This window comes from Bombus pyrosoma, linkage group LG10 (genome assembly GCF_014825855.1).
Source record: "Bombus pyrosoma isolate SC7728 linkage group LG10, ASM1482585v1, whole genome shotgun sequence".
Lineage (NCBI taxonomy): Eukaryota > Metazoa > Arthropoda > Insecta > Hymenoptera > Apidae > Bombus > Bombus pyrosoma.
Genome location: NC_057779.1, coordinates 286,943 through 302,870, shown reverse-complemented (window position 1 = coordinate 302,870; position 15,928 = coordinate 286,943). Strand labels below are relative to the sequence as shown.

The following is a 15,928-nucleotide window of genomic DNA, read 5'->3' as shown; positions in this document are numbered from 1 at the left end:
ACAAAGAAATAAGTGGAAAAGTTTGCTCGTTCAAACAATGAACGTTGACCGTCGTATGTTTAGCATAGACTGCAACCAACCGTAGTTCAAGATACCTTTGGAATCGGTGCCAACTGGTCATCGTGGGTAAACATGATGAGATGTCAGCACCGGTGCTTCGTTGATAACGCGTCTTCTGAATGATGCCCCGTTTATCATTCGTTTTGATGGAGAAATATGTAGTAGGGGAGCATTGCCATTGACACAAGAGCGAGCCTCAGTTACCCCGCGTTTATTCGCGTAAACTAGAGCGCTCATAGCGCTCAGTGATTTTTTAGTTACTCGGCAGACGAGGGAGGTCACGAGCAAGGAAAGACTCGAGGATCGCGATCCATATAGGACTCGCGACCTGGAAGTCCTTCCTGAGTCCATGCGGAAGCACGTGGCCTAAGGTCAAGGTGAGACTAATAGAATTCTCGCGTGTTTTCGCTTTCTCTTGCATACTTTGTGCTCTCTGTTATAAGTGCTAATGTTTCTATCAGGATTGCTTATTTTTCCACACTATTTTATTACATATTTAATCAATTGCTAAAATATCTTGCGAACTACATCGTACGTATATAAATGGTCATGCGCTTCTATTGCAGTGCATACAAGCTTAGTTAAACGCATCTCACGGGTTTTTTAAATATACAATTTATAATATTATTTATACATCGTGTTTCATAAGAATATTGGATTTTTTGGGAAACTAAAATTCTATCGGTTATCATAGCAAGTAGATGATAGTATAGAGTCTACGCTCTTTATTCGATGTTCATGTAACTGTTTAAAAATAATGTAGCTTTGTCATTTTTACACATGACAGTCAAATATCTATCATTATTGTACTATGGTGTGCAACATTGTTCATTGGATTTATTTGGTACGTACAATAGCTTCTTCGTACAATGACAATTTTAATCTTCCATCTTTTCAATTTGCTCTATTTGTCAATTCTCTCTCGCTCTAAATATTTCATTTGGCGGAATTTTCATCCTATTCTTTCATAAATATGTTACGTTGATCAACATTACTTTAAATTGATCGTTTTACTCTATAGATTGGTATAGAACTATCTTACGTTATTACATTATATCATCTATTATATCATTATAACTATTATATCTATTATATCATCATGGACGTTTTTTGTCGACATTTACTTCCATTCGCAACTGTTTACCGGTTTCTCGTACATCTATAGTTCTATTACGCGCATGTGTCGCGTATAAAAATGTTCGTGCTTTTGATTAATAGCCGATGCCGGAAGTTCGTAACGTTTTACAGTACTTACTAATTATAGTACATAGTCATCGCTATGGAGCCTATATGACTTTCAGTGAATTTTACTGTTTATGAGAACATCATCGTAACATTTAGCTTTTCTCAGTTGTATTTTCATTTCTGTCTTTCAATTCTTGTCTATTTAGCAGTTTTAACGCGAACGACAAACGTCAACCAAGCCTTGATAATTTTTTCACAAGCTTTTAATTGAAATCCTTGTTTTTACGTCGAACGTTGCTGGTATTGCGACTTCTTCTCACTCGCGAATATATCATAAAGTTAGGTCCGCGATTCTTCGCGTGCTTCTTGTAGCACGACGAGGCGGAAGTAACAATCGGCTGGAACTCCGTATTAATGCAGTCTCCGAGCGTCACAACGAAATCTATACCCAGTTAAATTGCAATTGCGTAATCATCTCAGGTGCCCGTGGCGCACTCGACAATTACCAAGGAAATCGTTGGTAAATAAATCCATTACATCGTTTGACTTTTTGACATTTGCACACATGAGACATACATATTACTTTTTTTCTTTTTTGGTGAAAAAAGTAATATTATAGCGATTCTTCTAACGGTTAGACGATGTTATATAAAAAATTCCGCTTTATCGCTTTATGCAACAAGACAGTATCTAAATATTTAGCAAACAAATTATTTGGCAATATGAATTTCAGTTTGCAAATTTGTTATCTTCCCTACGAATTGCGGATCTTTCTAAGAATGATTTGCGAATGCTATTATTGGACATATTTAATCACATTTAACATTACTCTATTTTACTGTAATTTCTCATTAGTTATTAAGTCTCACTTGTGCGTGCTTTTAACGTGTACGCTATGCACGTATGTAACTTGCAAAATTTTCAAATATTTTATCAACGAACTTTTCATACGTTGAATCATAATGTAAAATCAAACATACGTTATACATATGTGGCGGTGATTACGAAAGTGACCTAAGTCAGGAATTTAAAAAAACGAGTTTATCGCTTATTCTGCGTTGTATTTATTTACATTACAATAATCTGGAAGAATTTCTGCAAGGTAGTAGAAATTAAATTGGATTGAATTGGTTGTTGAGCCGTTGAGCTGAATTCAGTTCGTGCGTCAAACGCAAAACTTTAATAATTTCTTCTTCAAAACACTTTCGTAATCACAGGCACGTATTTCCACGATTGATTTTATTTATTATCTTTCGTTAATCTTAATTTTTGTAATTTCAATTTCCCTCTTTCTAATGATAATTTCGCTGTATTTCGAAATTTTATTCACGGTCGATTAACAAACGTATTATAAAGTGATATCACTCTTGTGTCGAAAGTGTCATTGATAAAACTGACTGTGCTTATTTATGAACTTGATTCATGAAATTGCCTATTACAGAAAGGATGGGAACCATTGGTTATTCCAGCTGTAAGATACTTACGAGTTGAGAAACTTTTTCAAAAATGTGTAAACTTGAAATATTACGAGGCATAAGAGAGCTAGTTTGTCGAAGCTTTTAGAGTGTTGCTTACTTTTCATGCGTATCATTATTATTATTTTAGTTCCTCCGCCCGTCGATTCTGTGTTATCGCAATTAGACGATTTATTAAATATGAGAAAATTCATCATGAGTGGGGAATAAACATATCTAAACATATCTAAAGATTTTTCAAAGTAGGTAATTCATTTATTTGAAACAGATTTATTAACGCAGAAACATTTTGTCGTGATTTATATCCGAAAATTCGGACTAATCGTTACCAGAATGTAAGATTTGATGCAGCGAAACAGATAAAATTAACATTTGCACACATACATTCGTCGAAACAACGCTTTGAATCATTGCAGCCACATAATTTATTCTACATATATTTATATGATAATGAGGAAGGATTAATGAAATGGTAATAAATGGAGCGACCGCTGCTAATCATTAAATGATTAAAACGGTTTATAACGGTAGATAACAGACTTATCGCTGCTAAAGGAATTGTATGGAAGAGAGAAGTGTTCTATAGAGAAGTTAATGCAATTATTATAATTGACCTTGTTAGCTTTTTATTTCTATACACATATACATGTGGTTTATAGGCTCTTCATATTTGATATTACATTTAAACGTAACGAACATGTTTTTCGTATCTTTGTCGAGGCATATGATTTTCTTTTATTCGGATCATTCGATATAATAAGCAGCTATTTAAAATTTTTTACATAAATAAACAAAAATAACTCATATTAGTTGTTTGATAAAAAGAAGCAAAAATACATAAATTATTGCGATATTTGATGATTTATAGTAGTATGCGAAAGTATTGGTTTGTAAATTGCATCAGTAATAAAGATCTATCGTTATACCGTTATCAGAAAATTATTCGTTCTTTATTCTTCGTTTCTAATATCGATATTAACGCATTAATTTCCATACTCTTTGCGTGTTGAACTGTTCGTGTCAGTTTACATTTGATATTATAAAAAATAATTGTGGCATGATACTTTCGCAAGTTATTGTACAAAATGAAGAGCTTTTAACAGATTATAAGTGAAATGCGATATGTATTTTATTCTCCGGTCAGATTGTAACTAACAAGGTGTATGCTATATATCGTCATTAGAATGTTAATAAGGAAATATTTTATAATAATTTTCTAAAATGTTCCAAAAAATTCGGAAAAATGAGATATGTGAATGTTACAGTGCAGTCGGAGGGATGAGCAAAGGTTGTGGAGTTTGTGGGATTTATCCCCGATGGCTACGAGATCGTGCTACCCCAAAAAATTTCATCGCCGTGTACGGGCTCCTCGGTACTGTACAGGCGATGGCTTTTATTTATATCGTCGTCACTCTCACAACCTTGGAAAAGAGATTTAAGATACCTAGTCGGACAACTGGTAAGAACCTTTTGACATTATTAACCTGTCACCTTATTTCGTTTACCTGTATAATCTAAGTTATAATTATCACCTTTGGAGTAATATGATCGAACGTATCATATTAATTAATTCCAAGGTTTAAAATAAAACGTGCTATGTGAGATAGTTTATGATTATTCTCGTACTTCATCGAACGTTCTATCACCTCAAAGTGTATGGGATATATTGTTGCTAAATAGATGTATGCAAGAGGCTAAAATAATAAGTGTTAAGTTCGTTAAAGATTTACAGTCGCAGCTGAAAGAAGTAAAAAATACTTAATCGATATAGAAGCTAAAATCAGGATAAAATATATTTCTCGATAACGCGTTAAATACAAGGAATGAAGCAAATCTGAAAATATATTAAAGAAATCTAAGAAGAAATGTCATCGTTAACATAAAAGGGAACATAGAATATAAAACAACTTCTTTTATAAAATGTGTTTAATATGTCTTCTTTTCATATGAATATTCATTTGTATAAATTATAAATTGACGTATAATGTAGAAATATTTAAATGTTCCTTGCCTCGTCTCATATTCTCTGACGAACGTACAGTTTTTACTCGTCATCGAAATTTTATTACAATTTTCTATTATAGACGAATGGACTAAATTTATTAAGATTTCAAAGAAGATATGAAATTATGACAGAAATATTGATCCTAGAACCTAAGCTGAATATATTGTACTTTACAAGACTTTTTCAAATTTTACATCCTTTCGTTTTTCAATATCTTATGTATTAAGGAAGAAATTTCAACAAATCCTACGTAAATAATTATATTTTCTCTGATTTTATGTTATCGTAACGTGCATTACATAAAATCGACTCTTTCGTGCAACAATATTAAAATCTGTCCGAGATATAGGAAGCTGTGAACACTCGAGTATTTCGCGGTTCTTATTTTTACTGTGATTTCTCTCGTCACTGATACCGAGTAGCCAAGTGTTACGATTCTAGTCGCATTAAAGTACTTGGACTTGCATTTGCACACGTACACGCATTCGGCCCCGACGAAAGATAAATCGTGTGTCGGTGTGCGTTCGTCTAGTAGGTAAGTAGAGTGTCGCAATCATAGAAGTGAGAAATCTGTCGTTAGAATAACGAGTGCTGGATACTATAGAGACACACTGTTATACAATATGCTGTTTTCAAAGATCCTGTATGCTTTTCACTTTGAAAAGAGCGATTAATTTTTAGGTCAAGATAGAACGCAGATGGATAAAAATTATTCTATACTTTTTAAAAGTAATGTACGTATAATGCTCGAGGAAGCTGAGTTATAATTATTCGTAGTTGGATATTTCGGATACGTTTTAAATTTCGAAAATCACTTTGTATTAGGTGAAATTTATTACTGATTTTTTATTAGTATTGTTGCTATTGCTTGATTTTATTGGACAAAGTTAAAAAGCGTATTAAATAGATGTATGGAGAATTGCGAATTAGTAGACATTTGAAACCTGATTCTATGAAGCTTAGTATTAGTCAAAACCGTGTATGTGTAGATTTATTATATAGAACTGTTCCTGTCTAAACTTCGTCTAACGCTCATCGACTAATTACGCGTCGCCGTGCTGTGCCCCTACTACCGCTAATTTTCGTTAGGATTCTTAGGTCATTTTAATTATTATAAAACTCTCGACCAAGCAATATGTCTCCGAAGAAATATAGAGCGGTGGCTTCGCGCGTGCAAACTTTTAACCCACAAAGACATTGTGATAATAAAACAATTCTGATACGAAATAATCATGGTCTTCCTTCGCTATTTTATCAATTTTCATTTCATCCTACCGTTAAAGTTGCTCCACGTTTAACACGCGAAATCAATCAATGACAACGCGTCAACAATTCCTTTTCAATTATTTTCCATATTCAACCATAATATCTACTAGATAATGATATCAACATCATCGAATATAATTTTTAATTAATTTAATTGAATATAGATTATTGGATTAATAGCAATAGGTGTCACATTATGCGTACGCATTATTTACGTGTCTTATATATATTGATTAAATGTTACATAAATTACATTTTTCATTTTATCAAGAATGATTTAACAAAATAAAAAAGCCTGATTCGCTTTAAAAATATGCCTTAGTAGTAATGAATATCGCGCAAACTTGTTGCTGAGTCCACGTGTAATGATGTTAATCTAATTGACCTCGCTTTGATTTTTCAAATTAATCCTTTATTGTCATTTTCTTTCGTTCGAGTCTCACAATTGTATGATGCAAAAGAATCGAAGAACTCTCGTTTGTTTCGCTTACCACCCTGGCCATTAACTGGCCCACCGATTGAAACATTATTTGCATCGTGGACACGCAATTGGATGAACGTTAATTACGTGTTACAGCGGCTGCGTGAGAAATCGATACAACTCTTACGCACACGAACGTGTAGTATTCAGCCGGTGGACTTTGCGGTTTTACGAGGTCGGTGTTATTACGTTGATTCGATCGATCGATATCTGTACATATCCATTGGAGTTAACGATACAAACGATACGTTTTGTCGAATTCCGTGATTTTTTAGAAACGAAACAAATATTCCATACGACTACGACGATGGATAATTAGGCAAAATTCTATCTGAGAATCGTAGGAAATAAAGCTGATAAGTTCGTCTTTGCGAACTTTCCTGATTTTAATATCATCGGTTATTTAAAAAAGAGTACTTGATGTAATATAAGTACATAACTTAATATAGCACAGTCGAAAATGAGAATAATATGTCTAATTTGGGAAGATAACATATTTACGAACAGTTGATAAATTCACTCGGTTTTCTGAAAAAGTGAGAATATTTCTCTGTTTCATTTAACATTTTTAGAATGTTGTGGAGGATAGTAAAAATACAAATTTAATGCAAAAACGATATAAAATAGCGCCTTGTTTATTTTAAAATTATTGTTTTATATTGAACATTCAAATAACATTTTTTTATTATTGTAAAGTTGCTCTCCTATAAGAAAAGAATAAAAATGCTATTTATACATTTGTGTTCTTTCGTTGAAGTCTCCATATTATAATATTATCATTAATTTCAATAAATCAATGAAATGTATAAAACAAAGGAGAAGAAATATTAGTAGTCGTGATTAGGATTTACAGAATCGTACTAACGTCCAGCCTAAAAGAAAAATATTATTTCCATTGGCATATGTGGTTAATCTTTATGATTTGATATTGTGGTTCAAAAAACTTTTTTGATCAAAGTACAGTTGATAGACATGTAGAATATCATTTATTATTTTCGATTTGATTGTTTTCTATGGATTAGATGATATACAGATGTATAAGAGATGTATGATTTTTTGACATCTTGCAAACATTCAGATTAATCATTCTCCACAGTCTACATAGTTTGTATCTTAATGTTTTATGAACACATACTATGCTTAAACTGAAAGTAAACTCTATACAGTAATTTAATTAGTTACATTAATGCTTTTAATTTTTTAACTTTATTTTTCTGTTGCATCAACCCATTTCAGTTATTAGTAACTACATTAATTTACATAACTAAACATTATATTACATTAATTTACATAGGCAAATATAGATATTACGTTAAATTAAACGAAGAACTCTGACATGTATTAAGAGAATTGTAATACTATGTTTTAAATATTTTGGAAAAATTTTGCATTTCGTAGTTGCAATGTCTATTATTTATACGAAAAATTGTTTGAAGCAATATTCTCATAATAATCATTTCTTTTGGGCAAATTTTTGTAATATTGTTTGTTTTCAAAAATATCATGAACTCTACAATATTCATTTGATCCTTGAACGTATTGAGAAATTTGTTTAACTAATCATTTTTCGGAGATTCTAAGCAATTCTTCTCCAGAAATGCAGATTCCACAAAGAGCATTTATAATATCAATATCTTTAAGCGATGGCTATATTTGAAAAAATATCTATAATGAACTCGGTCCGTTTAATTTAATTAATAGAAGATCGTGAAATTCAACAAACTGTTTCTTCCGTATAATGTACCGATATAAGATATAAATTAATTAAAAGAATTAATTACAAATTATTATAATTAATACCTCATAAATTATTCACAATAATTTCGAATCTTTTCGAGTAGTTTCAGACGCAACAAATAACTTTCTTGTAACTTTGATCGGCTATATGCTAAACTAATCTTCATTTCATCTTATCATAATTTGATACTTTTCTATTACAGAGAGTAGAATAATTCAACCTACTAAAGTTTTGCTTTAATATGATGTTGATTGAATTTACAATTTCGAGCTTCGTACACAATGATATACGATATACATAAACGTGTGTTTATACAATTATGTACGATAATTGTCATAAATAAAAATCAAGCATTGTTTCCGTTGCATGTCTTCTTATACCACGAAATAAGAAATAGTCACGTTACATGAATTCATTTGAACCGAATTTATTTCAGGATTAATCCTTTCTGGCAATGAGATCTCTCAAATTTTATCTCTGATATTAACCTACTACGGAGGTTCTGGTCACCGTCCAAGATGGATCGCGGTTGGTGTCGGTCTTAGTGCCTTCTCGTGCCTAGTCCTCGCTCTTCCACACTTCTTGTACGGACCAGGACGAGATGCTTTGGCATTAACGAAGGAATACCTTGACCAAACTCTGCTGAACGCAACCACAGTACCCCAAGATCTAGCAATTTGTCCACGCGTCATCAAACCAGACCATTGCGACGAGGAAACGCTCTTGGATGTCAGCATTCTTCCACGACTCTTAGTCTTCCTCTCTCAGTTTATCCTTGGAATCGGTACCACCCTCTATTACGGTCTTGGTCAGACGTACCTAGATGACAATACCAAAAAGAAGAATACTCCGATGCTTCTAGGTAAATATTTATTCTATGTAAATATTTCTTGATATAAGAGAACCACGGATATTTATGCAAACTCATATTTTTATGAATATAGCGAAAAAGGTGGAACAGAGATAAAATGAAAGATTATTTTATCTATTAAATATCACAACGAGTACCATATTTTGGATACTATATATGTACATTGTATATTATTTGCATTGTGTGCATTTATGTAGCTTAAAATTTCTATCTTGTTGTTTGCTAAGCTCTTTATTTACAAATTTAATTTTTAATATTCAAACAGTAAATGTATGTAGTAATATATATAAATTGTAAAAGATACCTTTGACACGCGTGTTTTAACAGGTAATTTGAATTTATAATCTGTTGATTTCATAGGAAGGTAGTAAGTACTGGTTCTAATCATCGATTTATCATTAATTTGTACACGCTGATCAGACTCAAATAGTGTATCTATGCAAGGTATTATAATGTAATGTATTAAAGTTTCATAATTTAATGTACGTGTAAATGTAAATAGATCGTCAAATTCTACGGTTGTTCAGGGTTAAGATTATTGATTTAGATGCGTGGAGAGGAAATTCCAGGATGTTAAGCTATAAATATTTCTTTTGCATTTAAATGCTACGTCCAGCTAATTTTAAAACACTAAAAAAAACAATATTAACGGATTTCCACATTTTCTTTTACTTTTTTAATTTATTTGTAAGATATGTAAACTTTTTTAATATTTCCGTGATGAGAACTTTAATAATATCTATAAATCAAGTTTGAAGGAACTCTCTTCCTCTCTGTTGCTTTTAATAAATATTTACCAAATATTTTGTTTACCAAGTAATCTTAGTAGCCAACACAGTATAGGTACAAACATAATTTCTTTATTTTACTGGGTATAAATCTTGAATGGTTGATAATTTTATTTACCCGATTTTGAATCTCTTTAATTATACTTTAAAACAAATTTTAGGAAGCTCAATTATTATATATTTTCATCTAATATTATAGTTAACGCTATTCAACTAAACTGTAATGTTGTAACGCTATATATCAACTAAAAATTCCTAACGTTCGTTACATATAATTCGTAAACTCTAAAAGGTTCGAATATATATATTTCAATATTTAATTAATAGAAATGACGAATAATTATGTTATTTATTATCATAATTATTTTATTATTAATTGCCCAAATATCTGCGCCATGTGCGATTTATAGAACACAGGAATATTAATTTTTATTTAATCTTTATCCAGGTTTTACCTTTGCTTTGAGAACTGTTGGGCCAGCAATAGGATTCCTACTGGGTTATGGTTGTCTCAGTTTGTACATAGATCCCAGTTTACATCCTGTGATTACGAAAAAGGATCCACGCTGGTTAGGTGCATGGTGGCTCGGTTGGATTATTCTAGGCGCCACTATGGGCATGTTCGCTATTCTAATAGCAATGTTTCCACGAAATTTACCGACAGAAACAAATACTACAATCGACACTGCCAAGAAGGTGAAATATGATTAATTCTATAGAATTTATCGTTCAATGCATACGAATTTAATACAATATATAGTTTGCTTACTTTGCAATGTCTACATATGCAGCTTGCGTATGCACAGAAACGTATCGATAATGTTGCAATTAGGTATAAAGATCTTAGGAGTACTTACATAATTTATGATAAAAATACTTCTTACTGAGTATGTAGTATCAATATTCTAGATAATCTTTCAAGTTGAATTGTGCAATATACAATGATGTAATTATGTATTCGTGATACAGTTAAAGGAGCAAATTGTTGTTTGCATAATAGCTATTTTAGATAAAAATATGAACAATTTCAAAGTGACGTGTAAAATAATAATCGTAATGATTGCAACGGTAAAGTTTTGCTAAAGATTTCTGATTGCTCTTAATGATAGAATTTTACAGCATCATATCTTCACTTATACGTCTAGTAGATAAGAGGAAATATCAACAAGAAAATTAACTAATTGAATTACTTGCTATATTTTTTGCATAGGTATACATACTCACTTTGAAATATTTGATTACATTTTATATGTACGTCTTTCACATATGTTCACACGTATTTTTTTTAGTCGATGATTTAATGATACTTTATGCATTTTTTTCAGGATGGTAGTATTCCATTGAAATTGCACCTAACTGTGCAAGAGCAATACATGAAGCCGATGGAACCAAGAAAGTCTGTAGAAAGTGAATATATTCCAACTATGCGTGAATTTCCGAAAGCGATGAAGAGGTTGCTAACAAATTGGCTGTTAACTTTCAATAATCTAAGCGGAGTGTTTTACGTGTTAGGTGCTTCGGCATACATAACATTTTTGGCGAAATATCTTGAGGTTCAATACAGCACATCTGCTGCTGGTGGTACTGTGATTGCAGGTGTGTCACTTGGAAAAATTACATCTTGAAAATAACTGTTGCTAGTTATTTAACTCTTTCAGGACTCAATCTTTCTTTGATTGCGTAGACGAGAATTTTTATTAATAATAAAAGCACAATTTTTCTGATGTCTTTGTAAAGAAGACACGACGTATTAAAATGTATCAAATGTATCAAATACTATGTATTAGAATGTAAAGATCGGTTTGTCGACAATGAATTTATTGTTTAACTCATTGGCATGCAGTAGTCTGCCAAAGTTTCAAATGTTGTGTAATTTAATTCTTGGTTGTTAAACAATTCGATATCTAATATTGTGCAGACTGTATTTCTTTTTAACTGTTGATTACTAAAAATAACAGATAGTGATTTTGTTTGAGAAAAAGTAATATATAACAGAAACTTTTAATATGGAAACGATCGGTATGCCAATGGATTAATTAATAATTTGTTAATGTATAATGTTGCGTATACGTAAACATCAAGTCCTGTAAGGGTTAAAGTAATTGATTACCAAAGTATGTAATTCCTCAAAGCTATTAAACATAAGATTTTATATTTTAAGGTCCGATATCGCTTGTTGGTATGGTACTAGGATTTCTGCTTTCTGGATTGATCATTAGCAAATTTAAACCTGGTCCTAGACCATTGTTAGCGTGGAATGTGTTTGTCGGTATTTGTTTCGTCGCTGGTCAGATACTCTTTATATTTCTTGGTTGTTCCGATACCGGCATTCAGGGTCTCAACTTAGAGACTATGCAGTGAGTACGTTTTCTTGCTTATAGAACATTGTTTACATTACTCTCAGATTATAAATAAAAGCTCCGTTATAAATAAAGGAAAGTGGAAAAGTACAATTTCATGAAGTCGTCACTAAGAATAAAGTAATGTGTAAAGGAAAGTAATATAAGAAAGAACCTATAGATTGATCTATAAGGAATTAAATTGTAAATTCATTTGTAACTTTTTGCGTTGACAATGTGATAATTTTATTATTACTCCTGTTTTTCTCAAAATCTTGTAATATAGTAGTACTCTAATATGTAACAAGATAATTGTAATTAATTATGAATAGAGTCGCTTTATTATGTTAACATAAAAATGTATACCGATAGAAATAATTAGTATTTGAATTATTCTTAGTGAAGAGCATTACATACTCTAGAAATCATCGGATAAAACATTTCTTTAGGTTTTATTATACTTCTCTGTTAACGTAAGTTATCATTCTTTTTTAATATGTAGGGCGCTGTTCATAGAATTTAATGTGACTTTTACGTATTCTACATGAGTTACAGTGTCTTGAAGTTACATATATTAAAAACATTAAATGCTAGGTCCAAGGAATATATTTTAGGATCATATGCGCATTCATTCTGTACAAATTATTAGAAAGTATAAAAAATTTAATTTTTCGGAACTTCTGGATAACTGTTTGTTGTATTATTTGATATACATGAAATTACATAAATCGATATTGAAGCTAAAATTTGATAATTAAATAGTTAATTTTTATAGCTACTTTTATTGAAGAATGTAATTCCTATAAGTTTCTAATTTCTTCATTACAATATAAGTAATAGCACAGACTACTATACATGAAAACAAGTAAATTATTAACATATATCTATGATATTATAATTTTTTCTATAATACCATTTTCTTAATATCTTCTCTATTTAAGTATGCATTATTTGTATTTACTGTAATTGATTTGTACTTGATACCATGACATATCCTTTATGTATCTAAATATGATATTTAATACACGGTAAACTTTCATACTTATTTCTAAACGTATACTAACATTATAAATCAGTTGTAAATTGCTGTGAAATTGTTATCTAACACCTTTATATTACAACGTTGTATCGATACGAATAAAATTTAGTTAATTCATTTTTGTTACAGGATGAACCTAACATTTAGTTGCAACACCGACTGTAACTGCGATGGCGTTAAATATTCTCCAGTTTGTCATGTATCATCAAAGACGACCTTTTTCTCTGCTTGCCATGCTGGTTGTCGAACAATAATTAACGACAAGGAATTTGGAAACTGCAGTTGTCTTCCTTTACTGAGCACTCCAGATCTCGAAAGTCATTTCGGATACACTACCGATTACAATTTGAGGAATCAATCGATCTACGTGAACGATCCACATACGATGAATTTTGACAAAGTCAGAGCTGGACCATGCACGAATGACTGCAGCCGCCCTTATCTTTTGTTCACGGTGCTCACTTGTGTCATACAAACGTTAGCGTGTTCCGGAAAAATCGGCAACGTGTTGGTCAATTATCGCAGCGTCGAGAAGAAGGATAAAAGCTTCGCGCAGGGTATTACGCTGATGATCATTTCCATGTTTGCATTGATACCGGGCCCGATTATTTACGGGGCCATTATTGACTCGACTTGCTTGATTTGGGAGGAGTCTTGCGGAACCAAAGGAAACTGCTGGTTCCACCATGGAAGAAACTTCCGGTATTTAGTTAATATAACGTCAGCTGGTAAGTGTTTAGTGTAGTAGTGATTTTATAGTGTATTATAAAATGTTTTGATTTAATGGACGACAGAGGGATAATCCAATTTGTCGAATATTTAGTCGAAACGGTGACAAAAAGTATTATATTCAGAAGTTACATGCTTTTAGTAAGAAAACATTTGATACATGTAGAAAGTGAAATGTAATAAATAGATTAGTATAGCGTAAAATAAGGTGAAAACGAAAAGTAAGTTGCTTAAAAATAAAATTTCGTCTTCGAGAAAGTTGATTTCGAGAATGTACAATATGTCAGAAGGGTACACACGCACTTAACTCTGATATCGATAAACTAATAGAAACTAGTAGCTCATATCGATAACAAGCTTGTTATTAGTAGTAGCATAGTAAGTGGTAAACTGCAACGTTAATTATGTTTGTAAATGTAAGCACATTTACAAAGAGAGATGTATACTAAGGCCCACCAAATCATTAATTACGCGTATAAATTTCTAAAAATGATTTTCTCGAAAATGAAGTCTTATTAGAAAAGTTTTTACGGTGCATCCTATAGGAAAAGATATACTGTGTCAAATTCTCTCAACTTCCCTCAACTCAAACGCGTTTCAATTTTTAGGACAGGAACGCTAAATAGACATTTATGATATAAATGGTATTTATGGTATAAAAGTAGGAAAAGGATAAAGCCTGATTAAAATTATATCAAACATACCGACTTGTACCATACGAAAATAATTGTAACGTACACGTCTCCCTATTATGTATATTGGAATACAGGAGTTTCTATCATACTCAGAAAAGTATCATAAAACATTGATTACATTATTACCTATTACAAAATAATGTAAATATAATAGTAGATTCGAATGGTAGCAAATAAGCGATAAAGAAGTTTAAAATTTTTATCTTATCTCGTCTGGATGGAACTTTAAAAAATATACCGTTACGGTGTAAATTATACCACAAGTAGTGACATAACGATTCGATTCTGATCCAATTGTAAACTTTCGATTGCTAACAATTAGGCATTCCTGATATCACAAGTTAAATAATTTTGTTAAATAGAACAAATTAAATATCATCAAATGTTATTAGAAACTAGCATAATTCTTCATTCATACGTTTTATCTTATTCATGTCGAAGATGTAGTTAATCTTCGTTATACATGTTTAATTTTTAGCGATCTCGCCATGAAAGTACTTCGTTATTGTACGACAATGTGTTTTCTTTTTTTAGGATTCTCCATAATAGGAGTGTTTTTCGATGCAGCGGTTTGTTATCTCGGGAAGAATTTGGATCTTTACGGCGCCCAAGAAAGCGACAGACACTGCGAATTTATTCGAGAGGACGAGGCGTCACAAACTGCCGACGGTGAGAAGAAGAAGGAAATGAACGGAAATGTAAACTAAAAGACGAGCAATAATCGTTTCTATCGATTACAAGTCAAAATGTTCCACGTAAAACACTAGGTTTTGTTCGTTGTTATGTAAATTAAACAAATTTTCGTACTCAATATCGACAATTAGAATGACATTATTTAACATATCAAATTGCATAGGGGTATCTTTAATAAATTTCGCGTGTCCTATCGAATAGTTAGTTAAAAAGATCGACTGTAAATTAAAGTAAAATTCAAAGCATTTAAATAATGTCGATGTTTTTATCTTTTTTAAATTACATTCCAGACTGCTAAAATATTTGCACGATTGTACAGCGTTATTCCTATCTATTTGTAAATAAAACATGAGTTTTTATTAAATTTCTGATCGTGTATGATCTTTCTTTTGATCGTTAAATGTTCTTGTGCAAGTAAATATTAAAAACTGATTTTCAAGGAAAATCGGGCTTTCTTCGTTAAATCTATGGCAAACAAAGTTATAATACTCGACGAGACAGAAACGTTTGATCGAACTGAAATCAAAACAACCAGGTATGTATATTTTGGCGTCAAATGCGTTG

At 31.5% G+C, this 15,928-nt stretch overlaps 1 protein-coding gene across 3 annotated transcripts; it reads left to right on the top strand.

The window, feature by feature from the left end:
• Positions 1–252: 252 nt before the first annotated feature.
• Positions 253–15,728, top strand: LOC122571573 (solute carrier organic anion transporter family member 74D). Of its 3 annotated transcripts, none has more exons than XM_043735503.1 (8): positions 253–437; positions 3,991–4,179; positions 8,647–9,072; positions 10,318–10,565; positions 11,195–11,465; positions 12,031–12,226; positions 13,377–13,975; positions 15,206–15,728. In XM_043735503.1, the coding sequence occupies exons 2-8, from the start codon at positions 3,999–4,001 to the stop codon at positions 15,376–15,378; spliced, it is 2,094 nt and encodes a 697-aa protein (XP_043591438.1). In that variant the 5' UTR covers positions 253–437; positions 3,991–3,998; the 3' UTR covers positions 15,379–15,728. The 3 variants fall into 3 exon arrangements, with proteins under 3 accessions (XP_043591438.1, XP_043591435.1, XP_043591437.1); XM_043735500.1 differs by having other exon boundaries at positions 3,986–4,179; XM_043735502.1 differs by lacking the exon at positions 253–437 and adding an exon at positions 1,741–1,765 and having other exon boundaries at positions 3,986–4,179.
• Positions 15,729–15,928: the final 200 nt, after the last annotated feature.